This window comes from Myotis brandtii, unplaced genomic scaffold (genome assembly GCF_000412655.1).
Source record: "Myotis brandtii unplaced genomic scaffold, ASM41265v1 scaffold506, whole genome shotgun sequence".
Taxonomy (NCBI): Eukaryota; Metazoa; Chordata; class Mammalia; order Chiroptera; family Vespertilionidae; genus Myotis; species Myotis brandtii.
In genome coordinates, this window is record NW_005369287.1 from 1,398,617 (window position 1) to 1,424,324 (window position 25,708).

The following is a 25,708-nucleotide window of genomic DNA, read 5'->3' on the forward strand; positions in this document are numbered from 1 at the left end:
CGTATGTGAAGAACCACCAAAGATCACCAGCAATGTGAGGAAAATTAGCAATGGCAACCACCAAAAAAAGAACAGAGAGGGGAATATAAAACCTGACCCAAAGGAAATGATAGTCTAGTGAAAAAAAAAGCTGTATGCTACTTAACAACAAAGAGCCAACTGTTCTCAAATGATGTTAATTAGATGATGTTTGCTAAGTGAAAGAAACCAGTCCCCAAAGGGCAGCGACTGTATAATTCCAGTCCCATTTCATTCAAGATCAGGCATCATTTGCCAACGCAATGGAACTCGGAATAGTGGTGTCTCTAAGGGACCATGAGGGATGCTCCTGGGAGACGAGACATGCTTTATGTCTTACTCCAGGTGATGCTTACGCAGGTGTTCAACATGTGCAAATATTTGCTAAGGCCACACGTCAGATGTGTGCAGGTATGCCCATCACCTGTGCACTCTGTAAATGACATAAGAAAGTAAACTGGGATAGGTTGGCGAGGCAAATGCTGGTTTTGTAGTGAAATCAAACCAAGTTCTCACAGGCAAATGACAATGGATTTGACTTCAGCTCAGTTAGGATCCGTATGGGAGCTTAGCATTCCCCATCATTACCAGGAAATTTCAGCCCAGATGTGTTTGTGTGTGTGTGTGTGTGTGTGTGTGTGTGTGTGTATAACAAGCAACTTTAAATGCTGCATTTCCATGAACATAACCTGCCTGAACTGATAACAGTTTCATAACCAATCACACATGCTATGATGGAAGCAAATGTACCAGAATTATATTCACGGAACAATCACTAAATTGAGTGGCATTTTTTTTTCTAATGTTCTTTATGGATACTTGTTTTCCTGTCACTGTCATTTAATTTTATCTCTTTTTAAAAATAGCTTTCTTCTGGATTTTAAATCTGCAACCCATTTTTCTCCCCACAAACCAGCAATTTTGGAAAAGATGAAAAATAGCTTAATTTCAAAAAAAAATTCTATTAGGCCATTTAGTGTTCAAATCCTTAGTGCCCCCACCTCCACCCCATTTTTTGTATCTTTAAAAGAGGAAAAATTTAGGTACCTAATATTTAAAAAATCTCCACAGCAACTTTATATGAAACCATTTTAAAATTAGTCTATGTGCGTATAAAAATACACTAACATACAAACATATACACAACAATGGCAAACTAAAAGAAAGAATCTATTCTATTCTATATGACTTTCAACATCTCCGGGAAGTGTGAAAAGCTGAGCATAATTAGGGTGAAAAACATAACTGCAGATAGTCACGTGTTTTTTTCATACAGTTTAGATCCCGTTTGAAATATTATCAATATTATTATCAGAAGAAATAAGTGTTCTGAAATAATTACATAGGAAAAGAACTAAGAATCAACTTGGGTAGAGAGTGATGGCGCGTTCTTCTGGAAGGAGAAGCAAGTATAGAAGATTGATTTGAGGAGAGTAAAAATAATGGAGGAAAATGAAAGAGGTGAGGTGGATGCCAGGAAAGAGAACAAATGATTTCCTAAGACAGCAAGGATGGGTGACTCTTGGTTTTCAAGTTGGGCAATGACCACCTCTCTGTGTTCTACCATTTCCACCACCCAGATGCAGTGACCACTGAATACAAGCAGTTAGTTTGAATGACAGCTGAAGTCCAAAGGGGACAGAAAAACTAGCCAACCCTGGGACTCTCCAGCTCAGAAGAGGTCTTCATGTCAGGACCTGCACTGGCATGCCCAGCAGGCCCTGGCACGTGTGTTGGCACAAGTACAGAGAGTGCAGTCACAGAGGTGAGCCCGTGCTGTGCGCTGCGCCAGGGCTGAGGAAAGGTTCCGTGCAGAGTGCTCATTCCTCTCCGATACATGACATTAGGTGAAACATGTCTCCCCTCTCCTCAGCAACATGGATAATGTGTAATAGATATTATTTTACTAATATATACTTATTGAGCCCTGCACAGTGACTAAGACTTTGTTAACCATTCCAGGATGCAAAAACCAAAAATAAAAACACAACAAAGTATGACCCATCATCCCCAGAAAGAGCTTATAAATATGCCGGTATCAAGAAAATGAACCCATGGGCAACTGACACAAGAAGCAAAGTAGTCATATGCTCTTGGTTCTTAACACCAAGGTGTGTCTACCATGTACTTGGCAGAAGGGTATTTATTTTAAAAGGAAAAAAGGGGGTGAGAGAAAGAGATTTTCCTTTCCTAAGGTTTAGAAGGTGATCAATCTATAATAACAAAAGTGTGCCAAACCGGTTTGGCTCAGTGGATAGAGCGTCGGCCTGCGGACTGGGGGGTCCCGGGTTCGATTCCGGTCAAGGGCATGTGCCTTGGTTGCGGGCACATCCCCAGTAGGGGGTGTGCAGGAGGCAGCTGGTCGATGTTTCTCTCTCATCGATGTTTCTGACTCTCTATCCCTCTCCCTTCCTCTCGGGTTTAGAAGGTGATCAATCTATAATAACAAAAGCGTAATACGCTAATTAGATCGGACGTCCTTCCAGATGACCTTCCAGACGAAGCTGGGGCTGCGAGGGCCAAGCTCCTTGCACGAATTTCGTGCACTGGGCCTCTAGTCAGATTATAAGGGAGCTGGTGATTGTGGAGAGGCAAGGATTCATCCAGATCTTGCAAAGATAGGTTTAAATAGTAGCACACAGAAACTTCACAGGGCATTTAAGACAAAGGTGGGAGTAGTTTGGGTGAACAGATGCTAGAAGTCTTGTGAAATAGAAAAAAGGAGAGGGTCACGGAGGCCCATCGGGCTGTTCAAAGTGAAGTCCCTGAAGGCAGCCCTCACATCACACACTCATGCACCTGCACAGATGAAGGCAAAGCAAAGTGGAATGACAACCTATCCCGGCATTGACAAGTACTTGAGGGATGCCAAAGGCGACTGGCATCTCTGGATACCACTGAGTTGAAAGAAAATAGCCAAACAAAGTTGAGTTTCTGCTAGAAATTTCTGAAAGGAGGCTGAGTCCAAGAAAGATCAAAGTCAAGGCTCAGAACAGGCTTGCCTTGCAAACACGAAGACCTAACAGAGAGGTAACTTTGAAACAGAGCCTCCAGATGCCTGAAAAGCAAAGGAAGAACAGGCCCAAGGTCCTGAGCGCCGAGTCTAGGGCCAGACAAAATGAAAACCTGTGGCTGTATCTGGGGAGCAGCAAGAGCCAAATATTTAGTGCTTAGCAAGAGCCAAGTCAATTGTGCTGACAAAGGAAGTTTCGTTTTTGTTTCATTTAGAAGACATGACTGGCAGGCGCTTCGTATTTTCAAATCATTGCTTGTCTTACTCCTGCTTAAAACAGATATTTCATCAATCCTAATGTCATACTTGAGCCATATTCTCAAATATAAGACATCAGATGAAAAACTGCTCCCTATCCACCTCAATATATATGTGTATATATGTATATATGTGTACATATATACATATATACACATATATACACTGAGTGGCCAGATTATTATGACCACCCCATCAGTACAATGAACTGAATTAGCTATGCAAATAATAATAATATAATAATAATAATAATAATAATAATAAAACCTTGAGAGTATTTGCTTAGGAAGTTTTCAATATTCAGTATTTTTGGAAGTGTCAATGAAGAACTGATTGGGTGGTCATAATAATCTGGCCACTCAGTGTGTGTGTGTGTGTGTGTGTGTGTGTGTGTGTAATGGGTAGTTGATAATATTTCAATTATATGTAATTATATGACCACCTGTAATTACTGACCACCTGTGCCTAAGCATGGTGCATAAGGCTAATTTGTTATCCAATCTAGGGAAGTAAAAAATAGCCAAATATGGTCCTTTTCCACCGGAGCATATAAATGTTCTGGTAACAAGGAAATGAACCCCAGAAAAATGGACATAAGAAGCAACGTAGTTATATCCTGTTGGTTCCTAACAGCCAGGAATTTCTACTATGTGTTTGGCAGAGGATGAGAAGTGTGGATTTCATTCACAGAAATGACAGAGAAAGGGGAGTTCCAGCCCAAAGCGGGCAGATTTCCAGTTTCAGTAGTAGAGGCCTATAAGAGGTTAGACAGGTAGAGAGACAGACAGTCATGAACATATACACACAACACACATAACACACACACACACACACACACATACATACAATTATGTACATATTTTTGATTTACAAAAACATTCTGTAAAGGAAGAAACATCATAATCCTCCTTACATCTCACCACTCAACCATAGTATACAATGTATTAGTACATTCTCCTTCTTGTCTAGGGATATTTTAAGGTCTAGCACAGTGGTTCTCAACCTTCTGGCCCTTTAAATACAGTTCCTCATGTTGTGACCCAACCATAAAATTATTTTCGTTGCTACTTCATCACTGTAATGTTGCTACTGTTATGAATCGTCATGTCAATATCTGATATGCAGGATGGTCTTAGGCGACCCCTGTGAAAGAGTCGTTCGACCGCCAAAGGGGTCGCGACCCACAGGTTGAGAACCGCTGGTCTAGCATTTGTCAGATCAGAGAAGTGTGTATGGCAAAGCCGTTCAACAGCTTGATTAGATCCTGTTCCTTAGTTAGGATCCATTCTGAAAGGAGAGATTGTGACAACGGCTCTAATGACTCCATCCGATGAAAAAGAATTGGGGCTTGGCACCAGAAAGAGCTTGCTTTCCTTTTCTGTAAACAAGATTACAGATGATAATATACACATACGCATGCACAGCCACACTGTCATTACAAGTAATATTCTCGCATTCTACCCGAAAAATACTCTGTTGTGCTTTTGTGAAACACTCTGCAATTTGGCTGAAAATGAAACAACTCAAAACGAATGCTTAGCTTTGTGCTCTTGTCTGCAAGCCCACCATCTCAATTAAAAGAGAAAGAATTTAAGCCAACAGAGTCGGATCGTACTTCAATCAGAGCCCAGAGTAGTGAATAGGACGCTGGTTTTCTTTTAATTTATTTTATAGTGCTTACGATGATCCAAATAAGATAAAGGCAATCTAATATTCTCCTTAGAAGTATCTAATCAGAAAGCTTTCAAATGGTTTTCAATAAAATGATTATGCCTTCTTTTTCCCTAAAGCTGATGGCATTTTCAAAACGTCTCAAACACCATGCCTTGAGAATGTGCCATATGTTTTCATGAAACTGTGGCAATTATTCAAGTAGCTCTTTTACTATCATTCTCATGTTTCTCTGAATTTCCTAATTGCTGATAGCACTATATATGTCAGAAAATGGAGTCGGATCATTTTTATGAGCGTCACATCCGGTTTTGCATTTTCAAGTTTAGCACATCAAAGAAGTACACTGCAATAACCTAAACCAAACCTCAGATATATTTTGAGACAATTCAATCACTAGGAAGGCTTCTGAGGAAGTGACGAGTCAAGGTCAAACCTTTCAACCCAGGCTCTCTCAACCACTGCACTGCTGACATTTTGGGGCTGCGTACTCCTGTGTTGTAAGGAGCTGACCTGTGCCTTGTAGGATGTTTAGTAGCACCTCTGGCCTCTACCTCTGGCCAGTAGCAGCCCCCTCCTCCCCGGGTCATGATAATCAGAATGTCTGCAGATATTGCCAAATACCTTGGAGGCATGGGCAACATTATCCAGCGTGGGAAGTCTCCCTCATAAAGCAAATGCTCATCCGTCTGTTGGCTCAATGCTCTGGGTCTATGGAGCCCAGCGTGGGATGTCTCCCTCATCCGTCTGTTGGCTCAATGCTCTGGGTCTATGGAAGTTAACCAAATGCTAGAGAAATGAAAAAACTAAGAGCCAATAGCCTTTTACCTTTGAAGAAACCATAATCAGGAAGATGCCACTTTTCCACACTCTACCAAAACCAGTCTAGGCCTCAAATCTCTAAAATACACAAGAATTTGCTCTCTGTACCCTCTTCGCCGCTGATGTCGCTGATGTGCCTTATTCTCTAGTAGGAACTGGGGGAATTGGCAAGGCCAGGAATATCTGCTACAGTTAAGAATCCACTCTGCGTCCCAACTAATGTCTCACGTTCATGAAATATTTTGGATGCAGAGACACTTTGAACATCATAACAGGCTATGCATGGATTTATTCTGAGAAACACCAAGTTTCAATTAGTGTATCCCAGTCACCACTCACTGATCTCAGATCTTAGTTCCTGGGAGACATGAGAAACACCGTGGTCAGTGATGAGCGGACAGAGAACAGGGGGCATTTCTGGGAAGCATCTATGCCTATATACCTATATCAATACTGATAGCAGTACGGAGATGTAGGTTGTAGCAACAGATCCTAAGCCAAGACTCTCCCTAGAAGTACATGCACCAAGCTCTCCTGCTCAAGAATCTATAATAATAAAAGGGTAATATGCTAATTAGACCGGACGTCCTTCCCTACGACCTTCCGGACAAAGCCACGGCGGGCGGGGGCTAAGCCCCTTGCATGAAATTCGTGCATCGGACCTCTCGTTTTCAAATAACTGGCTAGTAAAATCCTAAGACTGAGCACGAGAACAAACTTCTGGTCTTGAGTCCCTGCCAAAGCAGAGGAAATGATACACGAACCTGTGTGCGGATTCAGAAGGATGCTTCCGGGCGGGATGCCTGTTGCAGCTTCCAGTGGAAGGAGGATGTAGCTGGTGCTGCCTGGACCGACCTGGCCCCCCATCCCATTCTCCGGGTAGGGCACGCAGCCAGGAGAAGTGGCCGCCACGCCCGGGACCAGGGGTGTGCTCTGGAGAGGCGGATGGGTGCGGGACAGCGATCCCGAGGAGCCGGCACTGCTGGACGACTCAGAACCTACCACAGAGATACAAAGCGACACGTCATTCATCAAGGAGAAGAGGACAAAAACCACAGCTCTGGGTCTAAATGCTCCTTTAAATAATCCATCATTCAAGAGTTCGAGGTGAGTGCTGCAGGGCAGGAATAACGAATGCCCCTCCCACATTTTGGGCTCATATTTTATTGAGATATCTGCTACACAGTTTTCAGATGTGTCAATTTCCTTAAAAGCGAGATTAAGAATGAACACTCTCTTAGCCTTCGCACATGCCCTTAGGGTGATTGACTGGTAAATGGTACCCTAAAGCTCTGAACTCAGTGCCTGAAAACTCCCATCACCCCGAGTAATTAAAGCCATGGGAACGTCTTACTGGAGTTATGAGACTAAAATGACTGAAATAGAGCTTCAAGAGACCAGGTTAAGGAGGAGTCCTGTGATATGCTAATCATACAGGTGGTTCTTAAATACTGGTGCTTCAACATCCGCAAAGTTAAAATGTGAAGGCACAGAGCTGGAAATAATCTTTCCCCCCAGATGTGAGTAGAAGAAGTGGATCATTCCTATTGGGAGTGCTTAAGCTCTGCACTGTAGTTCACACGTTTGCAGAAGTCTTATTAATATAACCAACAGGTGGACCAAGGTGGGTTTGGTCTTCATGACAATCATGAAGCATTCTTTAAGTGACACAGAACAGTTAAGTCATTGGGCATGCCTGGGGGCTGTGGCTTTTTCACCTGTAGGTGACTAGGTCAGTGTGCAGAAGCTCCCAAGGTGGACTCTAGCCATAATCATCTCCCTCTCCTTTCTCTGGGACAAAGAAACAGTTGCTACATCCGTCCCATTAGGCAATAGGGCCCTTCACTGCAACCAGAGTCAAGTAGCTGTGGGGACCTTGACCATGACTGTTCTGGGCATCAACCAGATTATTAACCAGAGCTTCCAAGAGAAAACACACCAAGCAAAATTTAAATATCTGTGAATTTAAGCCAATAAGTGATTTGGACGCTACCATAGATTGCAAGAATGCCGTACAATACCATTTTTAAATTATTAGCACACACTTTTGACTTTGGACATGAAAAAATGCATTCTTCTATGGCATTAAAGGTTAACATATACAACACATATATTCACCTTGTTTTAAAGATTCTAAAATGTACCCTTAAACTAAACTGGGATTCTTCGAAAATAAGGGATAGGAATACAGCAGGTTGCTGCAGGGAAGAGGGGCCAGTGGAGAGTGCTGGTTTCTGAGGAGGAGGATAGTGACTTTTCTTGAGAATTCAGTATGTGTGAGCACCTGGATAAACCCTAATAATAAGTACTATTACTGCCTATATGGATAGGGAAATTAAAGCATAGAGAAGTTAGGTAACTCAAGTGGACTCACAGAGCTAGGAAATTACAGAACTAGGATTTGTTCTTGGCGGACTAATATAGATTTAACCAGGACCTAACTGCCTCCTAAAAGCATGCATATGAGGATACCATGGACTACCACAGATGTTCTCAGTTGGGAATTTTCTCTTTTTCCATGACTTGGTTCTTAATATTAATAAAGTTTCAGATTAATTCAGGATGCTCCAACTAGCCAGTTTAAAAATACTAATGTAGTTCTGAATAACATGAGGGGGAAAATAAAGGATCTACACAGAATTTTGAAAATGCTAGGAGTAATTCTGAGACCACCTCACTGATATTATGACCCAGAAATCACAGCCCCAGTGCAAACTGTAGAGTTTGAGGACTTGCCATGTATGATCTGATGCTGCAGTCCAAGTTTGACACTAGTAGAGACTCAACAACAACAGTAATCATACAATAAAACTTCTGACCCCCAACATGTAAGGTCATATAAAAATGATCATGCCTATGTCTGGGCGGAGGGGATACACCGTGAGAAAGAGCTGGAGCCAATGAGGCATGTCAGAACTCTGATTTGAGGTGTGAGCTAGGGAGGACTTGGGAGCCATCCCTTTGAAATGAGATCAAGAAGAATAGTGCCCTTGTCTGTCAGCTTCTGTGGGAGGGTAAGAACCTGACTTTGATAAACACCAAGTAGCAAACACAGATGGTGCAATCACATTGACCAATCACCTCTCTAACGTCATCCAGCACTTTCCACCAGCTCACTAATGCTCTCCAGCCCTCTGTTTCAGCAGGGTGGAGTTTAATCTCCCTCCCCTGTTGTTATAGTCTTAACTCCTATTGCAATAATTATGAGATAAAGTCTTCCTTGCCTGCTTAACTCATCTGATGCAATTTTTCTTTTTTTAAGGACCCTGAAACGTAAGTGTTCTTTTTCTGAATTCAAGAAAATGTTTCTAGATCCAGGGGTCAGAATTCAGTATTACAGGGCAGAAGAAAATATCTAGGATGCATTAGTGTAATGATGAAAATAAACATGCAGAAGAGGAGTGGCAGCAAGAGGAAGTGTCTTGCATTGGCGTCAAAAACACTCTAACTTTCAACAATAAAGAATTTTAAAAAATACTCTAGAATGTAGACTAGGAAGGGGGCAACTAGAATGGCCTTGCGTCCAGAAAACAAAATGCCAGGCCATATACAATAATTAAAACAAAACAGAAGGCTATCTATTTCTCTAGAACAGTTGTTCTCCAAGCATGGTTTCTGAACAAGCAATCTGTGCTCAAGAAATCCTTCACATGACACTGATGCAGCTAAAGGTGAGAACCCCTACTGTGGAGGTCCAGAGGGAGGGATGATAGAGAAATAATGGAGAGAAACAGGGGTCATACTCCTATTCTTCAACCACATCACCACTGCCAGGAAACTGCTGAGGTTGCAGCACAAGCACCATTCAAATACTCACCACAAGGAGGATGTAATGACATAGTGATGTCATCCACCCCCAAGGGTGTGTTCGGGACATCTGTTAGGTGGCCACGTGCTCCGTGTGGGGGATGCAACAGGGAAAAGGCAGCCCAGGCCCCAGAGACTGTGCTTGTATGTTCAGACTTCAGTACTATGCTTTCTCCGAAATGTAGAAAAACGTGTTTCCCACTTGGAAAACGTCCTATTATTATCTATACAAAGCTGCAACCAACTAGAGAAGAGCACCTGACATGGTTTCTGAGAGGTAGACGGACTGTTTGCAAGCCCACTGTGCACAATGAGGTCAAAAATTGGAAACTTGTGCTGCTCTGAAGTTTCACGACAGTAGAACTGACAGCTTTGCTTCATAAAAACCCGCTTGGGAAACTGTGAGTTTGTTTTGACAGCCTATCTTGATGCCTTTATTATTATTATTTTACTTTTTTTTTTTTGGCTTTCCATTCCTGCACCTTGACAAGCTTTCAAATGGAGACACTTAGATTAGAAAATGTCTGAAGCACTTACAATTTCTGACCATTCTTCAGAGAACATGGCATTTTAGCATTCTTGAGGTGTTTTAAATGTTTCCAAAAACCTTTGCTTTGGAAGGGATTGGGGGTTGGTGCATGGAGAATGCCGATTAATTTAAAAATCGTAAGAGCTCTTTAGGTGTACTGGAATTTTCAAGTGCGCCATTTAAGGTACTTGGTTTCTGCCTTTTAAGAAGATGTAAAACTATTAAACCTTTCTTAGTTTACAAGTGCTTAAGTGCACCACAGTGGATTTTCTTGACTTCAGTTGCTGCAATAGTGGGATATAGCAAGAGCAATTAATTAGAGTTAGAAATCAAGAATTCTCCAATTGGTGAATAAAAATGACAGAAGGCAGGGTGAGCTCACCTGAATCGTTCCAAGAAGTAAGATATGTACATTTAAAGGAGTGACTATGACTAAATGCTATTAATTTTCTGCCTATGTAAGAAAACACGAGATAATTTCTCAGGAGGCATTTGTCAACAACATAATTATGTTAAACGATTAGCATAATGAGCCTGGATTTCATAGAACACCCCCTAGAGTGAGTGTGATGCTTGGTTGGGAAAGTACTCACAGCCTAGGGCAGCCCATGTCTAACCTCTGGCTGGTGTTGCCCATTCACCATTCTCCTCCTGTCTCTGGCCTGCCACTCACCTGCGACCCCAGGCCCTGAATGCACCCCCAGTGCACCCTGAGACCCAGGGCCTGCTAGGGAATCCCAGTACTCACCCCCACCCTAGCTGAGAGTCAGGGCCTCCCCACTTCTGAAGTAAAACCCAAACCAAACCAAAACAATGACAGTACATACTAGACTAAAATGGTGATGGAAGGAGACCTGACTTGGGGTGATGAGCACCAATACAATATACAGGTGATGTGTTATAGAATTGTACACCTGAAACCTATACAATTTTACTCACCAATGCCACCCCAGTAAATTCAATAAAAATAATAAATACAAATAAAAACTTAAGTTCATGGAGTGCTACTGAAGGGTCATCTGTTACCTTCCTGAGATTTTATGAGTTTTTTTTTTTTAAATATATATTTTATTGATTTTTTTACAGAGAGGAAGGGAGAGGGGATAGAGAGTTAGAAACATCGATAAGAGAGAAACATCGATCAGCTGCCTCCTGCACACCCCCTACTGGGGATGTGCCCACAACCAAGGTACATGCCCTTGACCGGAATCGAACCTGGGACCCTTCAGTCCGCAGGCTGACGCTCTATCCACTGAGCCAAACCGGTTAGGGCTTTATGAGGTTTTTAAAATCATAAATATTTGAAAGTAATTTGTAAACGATGGTGAGAGATTCTTGGGAAAAGAAGAGTTAAAAATGGAAGACCATGTGGGGTGTTTTGCAGACTCGTGAAGCCCATGGTGTTGATGCTTCCATCAGTTTAAATTTGTTTCAAGTTAATGGTTCGAGACCTCTCATCATTAAGAACTCCCAGAGCCTGCCCATGCAAACTTGAACTACCAGACTCAAAAGATCACTATTCACTTAGAAGAAAAAAACACCACCAAAAAACAAAAACAAAAACAATAAAACCCAGCTGCATGGACCTGGCTCCGTGGAAACTCTAAACCTTTGAGGACCACTCTCCTTATCGGCAAAGCAAGGATGGAAACATGGCACGGCAATAAGCAAAATAAACAGGAACTGGTGCTTACTGAGGCCTAACAACCTGCCAGGTATCGCTTTGGGTATATTAACTCTTGGTTTTAACAATTACTTTGAAATATTGGTGCTATTATTCTTCCCATTTCTCAGATGAGAAAACTGAGGCGCACATGGGGTAACTAGCTTGCCCAGGATCACACTAACATCATACCAAAACAGGAATGGAAACAACTAATACCAACATTGCTATAATGTAGCTTTATGGAATAACTCATAATATTAGATTTTTAAAAAGCCAACCTTCACAGGACAGTTGCCCTGTGCACGTGCCTTGGTAACCGTTTTTAGGGCAATCATTGAAATGGAAGTTAAAATAGTCTATTGAGGGGGGTTCGAGTCATATTCTATTATAACCTACATGTTATAGATGAGGAAACTAGAGATTAGAGAGGTTAATAATTGGACTTTCACACCCAGCTAGCCAGAGGCAGTACTGGGATTTAAACTGCACCTTCTGACCTCAATCTATCCCAGATTCATGTCATCATCATTAGTTGACTCAGAGCCAGAGGGAAGGGCGCCTTTACGGCTCGGGTGGACTTCAGAAAACACCACGGGACTTAAACCCCTCCAGGGCTAACTACCTGCTTTGGACAGCTTCCCGGTACTCCTGGTACTGGACGTGCTGTCACCCCTGGTCAGCACCGTGATGCCCCCAAAACTCGCCGTCTTGGTCATGGCGGGCTTGAGATTGCGGTTGGAGCTTTCGGAGTCCGTGCTGCTCCAGGCCCTTTGGTGGTCGCACCACTTGAGTTCGTTCTCCGAGCTGCTCTGCCGACTCCCCGACGTCCTCCCCGAGCCATCTCGGTTGCCCCTGGAGCACGGCCATCAGAAAAAGGCACGGGGACAGTGTTACATCCCAGGCGCAGTCGTGGGCACGGAGTGGGACCTTTCTCCGAAGAGTCGTCTACAGGAGACCCTCCCCGTCCGCCCTCCCCAGCAGACCTGCTGCCTCCCCAGCAGGGCCACACGTGCCTCACGGATGGCAGACGGGTCACGCATCACACATAACGTGTCACAAACAGAAAAACACCCAACTGAAAGGCCGCACGATCCCTCTGCCGGTGAAGGAGAAGCAACTAGAAAAACATGGCGGAGAACATAATTGGAGACTTCTGTTGTGGAGGGGAGGGAGGATGAAGTCTCCGGACCCACGTCAACAAGGAATTGGAAACACCTGGGATCTTGAATGACCCTCAAAGCCACGCCCACCAAGGAAGAGTTTTGTCTCCCCTTTGGCATTAAGTAATTGGACTCTGGGAAGGGCACACAGCTCCAGAAAGGCCCTGTATTCATTCATGTGTTTTCTAACGTCATGAGCTACGTGTCTGAATTCATGAAAGCTTTGAGGGACAGTCCAGAAATCACAGGAACTCCCGGTTGGCTGATGGTGAGACTGTTTCCCAGTGATTCACCCTTCACAGGCAGAGGAAAGAGCCTCTTAATCCTTTTCACATGGAAAAGCCGGTGCGAATAGCAACAAGGAGAGACATTCCAGGGGGATCCATGGAAATAACAAACAAACAACAAAAGCTGCAGAGGTGGAATAACACATTTGTTCAAAATTCAAATAGAAAAAAAGCGGATGTGTTGGAAGAGGGCCAATAGCCACAAGTGAATTTTCAAGACTCCAGAGAATCTGTAAGCAGTGTACCAAACGGCATGTCTTTTCTAGAGAAAGTGGGTGAAATTTGCATTTTCATTGGTTTCCAATCTGCTTAAAGAGTAACTTCATATTTTCAAAGCCTTTTCTGCGGTTGGAAATAATGGATCATTAAAATATTCTTAGATTCCCATGGATTATAAGTAAATGGGGACATACATCGCAGGCAGTAGATATCACCCCTCTTTTCATAGGACTGTGATGTGACATACTCCAGCTTGATCCAAATCTCACAGACGGGACCATTAGCTTTGCTGATCAATATTCTTCTAAAGATAATAATGGACTTTGGGAAGCTAGAGGTATGCATATCTGATTGAAACATGCGCCAAATTGTACAGGAGGTCCAGAGAAAATGTTAGGTTTTACTTCAACTTTACTAAGCTTTTTCTTTTATTTCATGAAAATGGAAGGAGGTAAATGGACCCAAAGATAATAAAAATGACGTAGCTCATCTGTGATAGGAACTTTGTAAAGTGAGGGGAGGAAGTGGAACAGAAAACTCACAAAACAAAACCCGCTTCGTGCCCTGCTGTCCTTTGTTAATATTTCCTTACAGACATGCTCTCTGTTCTCAGGGCCTTAGGACCGGTTTTAGAAACAAGGACCATCTTTAAAAAGACAAGGCTGCGAGCAGGAAGTCTCAAACACTCACCAATGGCCAGGTGACTTTAGTTCTTAAAATCCTTTGAAATTTAAGAAAGCCAGCGGAGGTAGCCTGGAGGAAAAGTACCCTTTTCTGCTAGAAAGAGTTTTTCCATCCCCGATTGTCTCCCTCTCAATCTCCAAATTCAACCTCATTCTTTTCCCGTTGAATTCTGGTTACTTATACCCATCTTTGACCAAGCCTGCCTAAATAGTATTTAGCACCTGTAAATGTACCAAGGATGTGACAGTAATCTCAGGTGTAGCTAATTTGGAATGTTTATTATCAGAAACATTTGAGTTGGTTCTTACCTCAGCAGACAGGGTGCGTCAGAAGGAAGTTCTCCATGTGGGGGTGATCATAACTAATTCTGCTTCAGTGGCCCCTCTCCCTGTTAGCTCTGCACCTCCCTGGGAGGAATCCAGATGTCCCCTAAATGCCAGTGTGGGTGGCCCTTTCTCTGCAAAGGAGGTGTCCACCACTATTCCTGGGTGCAAGCTAGGGTGCTGTAGTTTACACCCTTCCCTCTGGCATAGCTGTTTCTAGAACATATTGTAGTTCCTCTAGACTTGTGCTATATCCCCTGGCTAATAAGGCAACCTAAGATTTTCTTAAGTTCTACTTCTCCACCAGCACAAGTCATCATCCTAAATCAAGATCTGTGCATGTTAAAAGAGGGAATTTAAGCCCTGGCAGGTGAGGTTCACTTAGTTGAGAGTTGTCCGGTGCATCAAAAGGTCACGGGTTCAAGCCCCAGTCAGGGCACATTCTCAGGATTGTGGGCAGGATTCCTAGTAAAGTTTTCTTTCTTTATTTTGCCTGTCCTACAACAGAGATGAATCCTAATATTCACAAAAGAACTAACATATTAATATATGTATTAGGTATTGAGTGTATAGAGAGGACTGTGTATATCCTTAGTTTCATAATGAATGCTAGAGGCACATTTAATAGAGTAGTGATATAGGTATGATCCCTCTGTTTTAATGGAGCTTCTAGCCTAGCTCACAACTTAAAAATATATAATTTATATTATAGTTACAAAATTATAATTATATTATATAATTTAATATTATATATAATTTTATATACACATATAAAATTACCCATAGCCCACAAAAGATCTTGTCTTAAGTAGTTCATTATAATTGGAAGCAATCTCTTATTTTTCTTTAGAAATAAAATCTGTTCTTGAAAAAAATACTGTTTGAAATAGCATGATGGATAGTAATAGCTAAAAATCAAGAACTCAAATGGAGTTATCAATGATTTGTTTCCAGTGTTGGGAATGTATACACAATTGCAACCTGTCAGAGAAATTTTAACTCTGTAATTCACCGAAGTTGATTTGGGAATGTTAAATCAGTGTGCTTCTAAAGTTAGCCCTTGAGAAAATAAAAACAATCAGAAAATCAAAGGAAGACCGCTAAAGGATTGTATCAAAGTAATGGTCTCCCAGTCCTGGATCTCACATTATCCAATATGGCTTCCACGCTAGCTCTGTAAAAAGCTTTACAAAGAGATAACTGAACATATTTCATTTCATGAACAGAGATAGTTTACACTAATACACTTATATTTAACATTGATTCTGCCACATAATCTGAAAACACAGTTTTAGAAAAGTAAACCATACCAACCGAAAGAGCTGTCTTTTCTTATAGGTCTCATTGCATATGTTACTGTCTTCCAAGAGCCTACTGGAAATGAAAAACATGATTTTTATGATATAAAACCTGAAGGTAATAAATGGAAGTGTACTCTAGTATAATACACCTGTCTTGCAAATCAATCCCATATACTGTTTTATTTGTATGACATTTAATTTAGCCATAATAAATTAATGTCAGTGTGATTCTTCCCTAACCTAGGATTCAAACACTGATGTTAGTAAGGGAAAGGGAAGAGGTGAGGAAATAGAGGAAATAGAAGAGTAGAAGAAAAGTAATTGATATAGATGTAACAGATATTTAATTAAATATATTAGTTGTGACTATTTTTCTTGAGTAATATTTAAGTTATTCCTTATTTCTTGAGCATAGTGAAATATTGACATTCCAAAGGCAGGTATCTAAGAGATATATTTATTTTTGTAAGGAATCCATTCTATTAAATTTTTGCTTTATGGGAACATCAAGACTTTTTCATATATGCAATGTATATATGTCACCAATTATTGTATTGATGAATACAATCTAATTTGAATAAAAGGGACACAGTGTATTAGCAGTATGTTTGTACAAAACACAAATAAATGAATAAAATTATAGAATAAAGTAGGAGAGAATGATTGGTTAGAAGGCTAGGGAATAAGATTTCCCACTAAACTAAATTATAAATGCTCACTTAATCATTTTGGTAAGGATAGAAAATTTTGGAATTATTCAGAACTATCCCTAAGATGTTAATGCTTGTCGATTCTTAACTGTACTGTAAATAAGAAATACCAGTCTGAATCTGCATAAATTTTAAAGTTGTTTTTGAATGCTCATGTAGACTTGTTTTCTAAGTTCATCTTTTCTTCCAAAATAAGATTATTCAATTGAGGGGCTTAGTTACTTGAAGATTTCTAATTGCTAATATAAACGATGGCATTCCCCCCGCCCCCAATCATTTCTAATGCCCAGTTCAAACTTTCTGTAAGTCTTGGAATTTAATCAAACAGACTGCATTTTAGTCAATTTTATAGGGGCCACCCATTGAGCTGACACCTGAAATAAAATTAACCGCTACTTTTAAAATAAAAGTAACTGCCACTTTTAAAATAACCATATTTACATTCCAAGTTACCCATTAATAACAGCAAATGTGGAATTCTTAATTCCCCTTAAAAATCTGCAATTAAATTAATGGAGCATTTTAATACCTATGTCAGTTTAAAACTATTTTAAAAAGGTATAAGCTAAATTTGAAAAATTTCTGCTCTTCTGCTCAAGATTTTATATAAATGTTGTAACCTATTCATTTCATAGCAACCACCTCCTCCTACTTACTCCCAAGCCAAGTGTACTGCTAAATCCAAACTAGTTTAGATAAGATTCACAAGTTAGGCCTTTCATAAAGACTGGTAGGTTATTTAGAATGAGAAACATTAAACAATAGTGTTCTAATTATTATTTATAGAGCTATATATAATAATGGAGCAAAGAAGTAGTTATTAATACCAAATATACAAGTGCTTTTAGCAGCCTCGTTAATAAGCCAATGAAACTGCAAGTTCCTCTATGGTCTCAATATTTATACTTTTCCATGCCTGGTGAAAACAGTAGCAATTACAACTGTTGGAAGACCAGAAATTGAGACTTTAAATAGCGAAAACATTTAAACTCATGTTTGGAAGTAACTGAATTTTTTTTTCTCCATGAAATAATGTTTAGACATGCTAAGTAACATACATGTGTACATATATAGATGTGTACGCATAGATATATGTATTTGTTGATACATATATTTAAGCACACGCTTATATATGCAATGTATATCTCTATGAATATACAGGACACACATGACACACTTTGTTCCTCTAAAGACACGAAAAAAGCAAATTTCATTTTACCTGTTTTCCACAAAAAGGCTTTCCTGGGAGCAAACTGACTGAAAAATAAAGAAAGGATTGTATCAGAGGTTCTGGATATGCTGAAGGGATCCCAAATCCTTGCCTGATTTAAAAACTAATTTCCCCCTCCAAGGGGAAAATTTTTAAGAAGACATATGTACCATTTTTAGAAAAAGAAATGGAAATAAAAAAGGAAAAAAAAATAGGTTAGAGTCAGAGCGGAAACCATTCTCATGCAGCACACAATACTTTTCCATCAGAGCACCTCCAGGTTTCATATAGATTGAGCCCGTTCAGCGTCAAGGTCAGAAGAGAGACGTGGACTGAACTGCCTGCCGGAGAAACCTGGGACCCTGGGATCCCGAGCTAGCGGGCTCCTCTGGGGCTGGGGAGATGCAGCCGCCAAGAGCCCCGATGACAGGTTCAAATCAGGGCAGAGCGTGCACGCTTGGCACGATCCACCCAGGAGGGGAGAGCGCAAAGCCAGGATCCTGCAGTTATCACCGGCAACGATACACTCTCGGGATATAAACAGATTGACGGCAAGGCTCTTACAACTGAAGAGATGCCATCAATCAATCTTAAGGGGGAGGGGGGAGCAGAAGACAAATGAAAATGAAATGAAGCTAATTAAAAAAAACACATCAGCCTCCATGGAAGATTTCTTAGTTTTTCACACAGAAAACCAAATGACTTTCGTCTTAGCTTCTCGTGTTTATACACAATGGAGAGAAAATAAAATTCCATGATCATTACATGAGAGGGAAAGGCAGATCAAATTAAATTTCAGCAACAGAAAAAGAGAAGTCCAAACAAAAGCTGGTGCACTGGTCCTATAATATAGTGACTGTGTTTAGGAATTAACAGAAAACCATTTTCAAACGGTTGAGTTTCTAAACATAAACATATCCACCATACTTCAGAGTCCATTTTCTAAATGATGGATAAGTGACCTGCTAAAGGAATAAATTGAGGTTTAACAGGTCCATTTTAAGAGAGACTAAAACTAAAAAATAATAGTGACCTTTCAATATCAAATGCTTGAATTCGAAGATGCCGTTAATGTAACCACTAGTCAGAGCGGTGAGCAGGATATTGGTTTCTCGGTACTTTTTACTGGGAAATCATATCCTTCCACTAAAACCAAAGGGCTAACTTTGGGCGTAATGTTTCCTCAGTGGCCTGAGCACCCAGGTGAGGGCATCTTTAGAACCACTCCTCAAAGTCAAGTGTGCCCAAACCTTATTTAACAAAAGGCAAAAACTTTAGTCAATTTCCAAAAAAACCTTTTCAGAAAATATCTGTGTGGTTTTTTTTTTTTTAATTTGTATTTTATAAAGGGAAACAAATACAAATGGTGTGCCACTGACATTATTCCTATGAAGGCGTGTTTACAGTCCAGGAACTATCTTGCTGTCTTTATGTCCTTTAGTTTGATTTTGCTACTGGCTTGAGTCAAGTCATGGGAAGGGAAAGAAAGTGAGATTGTCTCCGAGATACATTATGAATTCCGTTCTTTACTACAGCTCAGCTCTGGCTGGGAAGAGGTCAGTTGCATTTACAATGTTCTGGCTGGGTTTCGAAATTACTGAAACTCTACCACTACTTTGAAGGAGTTGATCAAAGACATTCTGACCTCTTCACATGCCTGAATCTAATGGCATTTTGGGAAAAGTTAAGCAGCCTGAACTCTTTGAATTAAAAAAAATAATAAAGCACCTACAAGTTAATAATACCTTTCCTTAAAACATATCCCAAGAGTACTTTTTCTGATTTTTGTGGAAAGGTCATAAAAATCATCTCATCATCCCTCCACCACATTTTCATAAATAACGCAGAAATGGCTATGGGCCGTGATTCAGTAGCTGATGCATATACACTTTCAAAAATAAGTAGTATTAATAACTTGCACATTTTAATAGCAGGGAAAGGTAAAATTGTCACAGGGATTAATGCAGCATTCGAAGCTGTCACGCACTCTCAGATATAAAGGGCTCATTTTTTTTTAAAGAGAAAATGATTTTGCCTAATGGGCTGCAGATTTCTCTCCCACATCCCACCCCCAATCCAGGTGGCACCATGTGCCCTTATCAGTCCTCGCAGAGGAGGAATCCCAGAACATGAAAGCAAGCCAGGATGTGCTCCGCCCCGAGGCCCTGTTTACACATCAATATCCTTCAGAAATCACTTTCCAGACAAAACATGTCTTTTTCAAATATATTGCTTTCTTAAATGAACCTTCCCCAAACTAGCAGCATTGTACAGGATTCATCAAGAAGCCAGCTGAAGGAAATACAAGTTATACTTCAAACATGTCTGACTACCAAAATACACTTATGTATTATTATTTGAGAACTAAATTGTTCTGTGTTCTGACTTACAACAATTGAGTTCTCAAATAATGAATACATTTGCCTCAAGGTGCCAAAGTTCTCAAGCTGAATTTGAAAATCGTTTTCTGGAAAATCCCAGAGTAACCTGGATATTCTGATGGTGCACCTATGTACAAAAAGCACACACACACACAAGATACACACACACCTTAGACATCACAATACATTTCATCTGTAAACTATCAAGAATGCATCAAATTTTAAAATCTATTTGAATTTTGCTGACGTGCAAATAGCAGGAAATGTTTCTCTAGAATTCTCCATTGTGACTTCAAGTAGGGAAAAAAAAGGCTCTTAAGTATATAAATAGATCAACTTGTTTGAATGACTCCACTATTTAATAATTAGCAAGGAAAACTGGCTTTATTAGCTGTTTTTAAATTATGAGAGCACTATATTAAAGACCAGCTAAGAAAGAGATTAGATGTCTATAACTTAGTTTCCTTATGCTGGGTTCTTTGCATTTGTTTTATAATTGATTTCCTAGAGTTTAATTATTATCCGTGGACCTCAACAGTCTGAGCAGCAGCAATGATCCTTTGGGAACCTGGAATTGCAGAGATGAAGGGTTATTTAAAGTGTCCTGTCTTTGTATAAGTGATAGGAGGATTTGTTACTATATGTAGGGTGTCCCCCCAAAATGTATACACACTTAACAGCTGATAGCTCAATTGATGTTTCTTTCTTTTCAGTATTAATGAATGAATAATTATTCAAAGTATGTATACGTTTTTGGGTGACACCCATATATTCAAGAAAGTTCATATTACTGTTATGTCCTTGAGTTTGTGTTAACAGAGGAGGAACAGTAATATCCTGTTAATGAAGGGTAACCCCCAATGATCCCCACTCTTGGGATTCACTATCTTGTGTAGCATATCTCTCTCCTGGGACCATGGCCGGAGTATGGGTTCAACAGGATACAACAGAAGGGGAGGCATGTCACTTCCAGGATTAGGTTATAAAAGACTGTGTCTTCCATTTCAGGCCAACTCTTTCCTCTTGGGTCACCTGCACTGGGGGAAGCTAGTTGCCATGTCTCACAGACACTCAACAGCCTATGGAGAGGCCCGCATCATAAACATTGAGATCTCCAGCCTGTAACCTGCAAGGAACTGAAGCCTTGCAGCATGTGAGTGAGTCTGGAAGCACCTACCCACTCATCGAGCCTGCAGATGACTGCAGCCCAGCTGACAGCCTGACCTTAACCTCGTGAAAGACCTTGAGCCTTGAGCCAGAACCACTCAGCTAAACCACTTCCAGACTCCTGACACCATGGAAACCCTGAGATAAGAATTATTGTTTTTGTTTTAAGCTAAAAAATTTGGGGAATATTTTTTGTGCAGCAATAAAAAGCTAATCCAGGGAACGTCGGTGGTATGACTGCATTGTCTCCGTATAGAGTTATCAGATGGGGGAGGAAGAGTGGCCCTTAGCCTTTACAGGATGATGAAAGTTATAAGAATCAAATAAACACTAGAGACCTTTTCCTTAGAAAAATGCACATCTGCTCATGAACATAGCATTTTGCAGATGATTTCTGGGACTTCAATCTCCAAAGCAGTCTATGAACCTACTCTGAGTACAAGATGCCAATTGAAAAACCTCTTCCCTAAGAGATCAGGGGAAGAGCAGTGTCAGAAACAAGGCTGAATTAGGAAAGCCAGACATGCTGGCCACCAGAGCGCCCGTCAAAGGAGCTCACACCGCTACTCTCGCAGAGAGAAGAAGCCATGGCCTTTAAAGGAGGATGGCGAATGATCGCATGGAATGGGCTGGCTCGGCAATAGCTTGCCATTGAAGCTCTCTCACATGTGAGTCTGCTGTTATTTTTTTAAAATGTCAGTGCAGCATGTGACCATAGAGGCCTTAACCAGTTAACTGCCACGATATTTTGAATTTAATTAAAAAAGGTCCACAGCTTGCATCTGTAGATGCTTTATGGTGTACAAATGGTTAAACATCAACACTTGCCTCCAATCTTTAACCATGGACTCAGGTCCTTTACAATTAATCTGTTTAATAGGGTCGTAGGGAAGTCATGCTGACCCTTTGACCCCGTAATGACCTCTTCCTAGATGCGAAGGACAGGCAGGCATCAGCGATGCTCTTTTCTGTCACCTGGCTCTTGAGTGTCTGGCAATGTGGCACAACTTTGGGGAGAAAACAAGCATAATGTTGCTTGTACGTTGTCTGGGTGATTTGTATTTGCTTTTGAATTAGTATTTACTTTTGAACAGAAGTGTAGAGTAAAGAGGGAAAATGGAGAGAGAGAGAGAGAGAGAGAATGAACTGGTTTTCAGAAAAGTGTCTCTCCATGAAGGTCACCAGACACGAGCATGCCACCTCCAGGCCACAGGAGGCCTCCTTACACTAGCAGGACTAGCACAGATCCTCTCATTACTTCATTCTGGTACCCAGCAAACACAACTGAAGGCCTTCCAGGTGTCAGGCTGCACCATCCATAACTCTGACCATAATAACAATCTAGTCCACACATGTACAGAATCTTCTAGTATTGTACCCAAACATCATCCAGCTATGGCTACCTCCATCTCCGTCTCTTCCACTCTCCTCATTCTAGAGTTCCAAGCCAGAGTATTCACTCATCACAGTTTGATTGGGAGATATCCAAGAAAGGCAGAGGGGACCTGGGAGAGATGCCAGAAACCTGTATAAAGGTGAAGGGAATGGACAGCTAGTGTTGCTTCCTCTGCAGCTTCATGCTAAAGGACCCAGCACCGGCTGGAGGTCCCGGAACTGGCTTGGGCTAGAACCCACTGAGGACAGCAGGCCTCCTTCAGGCTGAGCACGGAAGCCTAGGTCACTAGGCTGGCCCTGAAAGAGCCTCCAGGAGCAAATGGCAACAGGGGGTTAGATGCCCCACCTGACTCAGTGGATCCGGAGGTGTTGGCCCAGTCTACACAAAGGAGCCCACACCTCTACTTCTGCAGACGGCAGACCCAACATGATAGGAGGCTGCCAGATGATTTCATGGGATGGAATGGCTTTGGTAATTGCTTGCTCTTCTCATTTTCTTACATTTATATCCAGTCCTTTTTTTTTGGTACCTATTAATTTTTACCTAATTTAATTGCATTTTGTTTTGACCAGAGTGAGTAACAGGGTTTAAAAAATCCCCACCACATCTTATTTGTAGAAATTTGAACAAAAGAGGTTGTTTTGTCATCATTCCCTTGAACTGTTTACAAAACTAATTTGATCTGAAATTGAGGGGGGGAATGAGTATCACTATTTGACTTTGCTATAATAAAAGGCCCGTGCTTGCTAAGAATGCAGAAAAAAGAAAGACAGAAAAAAGAAAGTTCTGTGCGTGCGTGTGATCAGCATACTCCGCTTTCTTTTAATTCTACTGCACAGTGTTAATATGAAAAAGACAGCAAGGTGACATCTATCTCCTGGCCAATATTGGCGTGAAGGCATCTCTTCAAACCTGGCACCTTGTCTCTGTACTCAAGGCCTATTGAACTGACCAAAATTATACCGCAGTTCCCACACCGGTCACATCCTAGGAACACGCGTGAACCCCTGGCTCCTTTTCCATCACTTCCCTGAACCCGGGCCTCTTCCAGAAACACCTGGAGTTTGCTGCAGTTCGATGTGTTCCCTGGCTCCAGCTTCCTTCGTCCCTGCCAGCTCGCTGTCTGGGGAATGAGGCTGCCTTACTGCCGATGGAAGGACCGCACTAAAGAGGCAATTAAAACAACTACTCACATCGTGTGCAAATATTCTGTCCCTCACTCTCTGATACTCCTCTTCTCTCTCTTCAATTGATTTACTTCGTCTGTCATCTCTAAATGGATGCATTCTGTTTTGCTGAACAGAAAAAAGAAATCAGGAGGGTTATCCAAGTCGAGTTGTTAGAAGTCTGCGGTTTAGCAACTGTCAGCGGAGGATAACAAATGTTCACTTAAACAAATGGAGCATGAAAAGTCTCACTCCTTCTGGTCCCTGAGGAAGCTGTGGGGGGTGGGCGGGGCATGTGTGCCGTGTGCGCATGACAAGCAATGCCAGGGCATGTTTGCTGGTTGCCTCCTTGCTGGATGCAAGTAGCACAGGTGTTTCTGAAACGGAAGTCCCTGGATGTGCCTCAGGTGTTCAGCCAGCTCAGCTATGTCACAGTTCACCAGTGATGGGCTCTGTCTCCTTTGCTAACCCGTGTGGTTTTGACTTCTTAGAAGGAGGCAGAGTGTCGGTAAAAATGGAAATGATGGCTAGATCAAGGTAGCTCAGGGAAGAAATGGCTTTGGAAACTTGGGGACTGGAGAAACCCAGCCAGGGAGTCAAGAAATAATGGGTGGGAAGGAAGATGTGGGCACTATTTCTCTAGATCCTATTTTATTTTTTTATTCACTGGATGACTGATTCTGGGAATTGCATCTGGCATAGGAAGCAGGAATTAAATTTGAAATGTGCTTGTTGATCGGGGTCAATATCGACATCTAAGGTACCATTCAAAGAACCCAGCATAAGGACTGCTCTTCTTCATCTAAACCACAATCTGCATCTCACCTACCCTCCCATCTTCGTCTTGCCATTCCTCACCAAATGCTCTGCCCTAGCCACGTTCATCCATCCATTCAACGAATCCCCACTCGGTACACGACACAGGCACATGTTTCAGAGTCAACTCGAGCCACGGAGGAGCTCGGAGGTGGGTGGTGGTGTCGGTGGTGGTGGGAGGAAATGAGATACAAATGATGAACAGCTTTCTTTCTTTCTTTTTTTTTTTTTAAAGTGCATCGGAGACGCACATACTGCCTTCCAGTGACTCACCGAGAGTAATTAAAATAATAACTTGAGTGAGATGCTTATTATCTTGCCCTTAAGGGTTTTAGAGCAAAGTCATTTTCAAAAAATCTATTCTGATTGTCAGAGACACAAAGTGTAATGGCATTTACATGACTTTCTACTGTTCTTTTTTGCATGTGAAACTTGTTTTCTTTTGCCATTTACTTAGTGTTCTCCCTAAATAGCTCTGGATCCCACACCATCTGAAGAAGAGATTTAGTAAAACATCTCCACCCTTATCCAGATACCATGAGTCAGGCTACCTACAACAGCACAATGTTTTATCACAAGCGAAATACACACACACACAGAGAAAGAGTTGTGCTACAGTTCATGCCAAACAAGCAGACAATTTACACAGACAATAAAACATGGGCAGGAGGAGGGTTGGGGGACTAAAACATGAACTTGGTTCTTTGCTGTGAAGACTGATTGTAGGGTAGTTGCAAAATCCACCTGTCCTCACCATAACAAGGTTTGTTCTTTACGGCTACACCGGGTGATCATCGGTCCGTTTTGATAATCCAGCTCAATTTGTGCACAACTGAAGGACAAAGCTGTAGGGAGTGGAAGGACTGCCATAGTTACACAGACATCTGCACACGCGACTGACAGAGCTTTTCCCAACAGCTTGGAGCCTGTGGCATCCCAACCCCCAACACATGCAGCAGGAACTGCGCCAAGCACCACCCATGCAGCCCAACACAGAGCCATGGCTAAAGCAACCAGGACGTGGGTTTCTGGCTCCCCATTGAATGCCAAAAGGGGAGGCAAGGCGGGCAAGGAGGTTGGAAAGAGGACGGTAGTATCAGAGGT

The 25,708-nt window shown here is 41.6% G+C and overlaps 1 protein-coding gene across 1 annotated transcript in view; it reads right to left on the reverse strand.

Annotated features, from left to right (window-relative positions):
• The window catches only part of ARPP21 (cAMP-regulated phosphoprotein, 21kDa), a 152,870-nt gene that overhangs the window by 53,251 nt on the left and 73,911 nt on the right, over positions 1 to 25,708 (reverse strand). The window contains exons 11-15 of the mRNA XM_014548377.1: positions 23,816 to 23,917; positions 17,688 to 17,725; positions 15,772 to 15,831; positions 12,407 to 12,636; positions 6,445 to 6,780 (exon numbers count right to left, since the gene is read on the reverse strand). Coding sequence (XP_014403863.1) covers positions 6,445 to 6,780; positions 12,407 to 12,636; positions 15,772 to 15,831; positions 17,688 to 17,725; positions 23,816 to 23,917 — 766 coding nt within the window. The remainder of the gene's footprint in view (positions 1 to 6,444; positions 6,781 to 12,406; positions 12,637 to 15,771; positions 15,832 to 17,687; positions 17,726 to 23,815; positions 23,918 to 25,708) is intronic.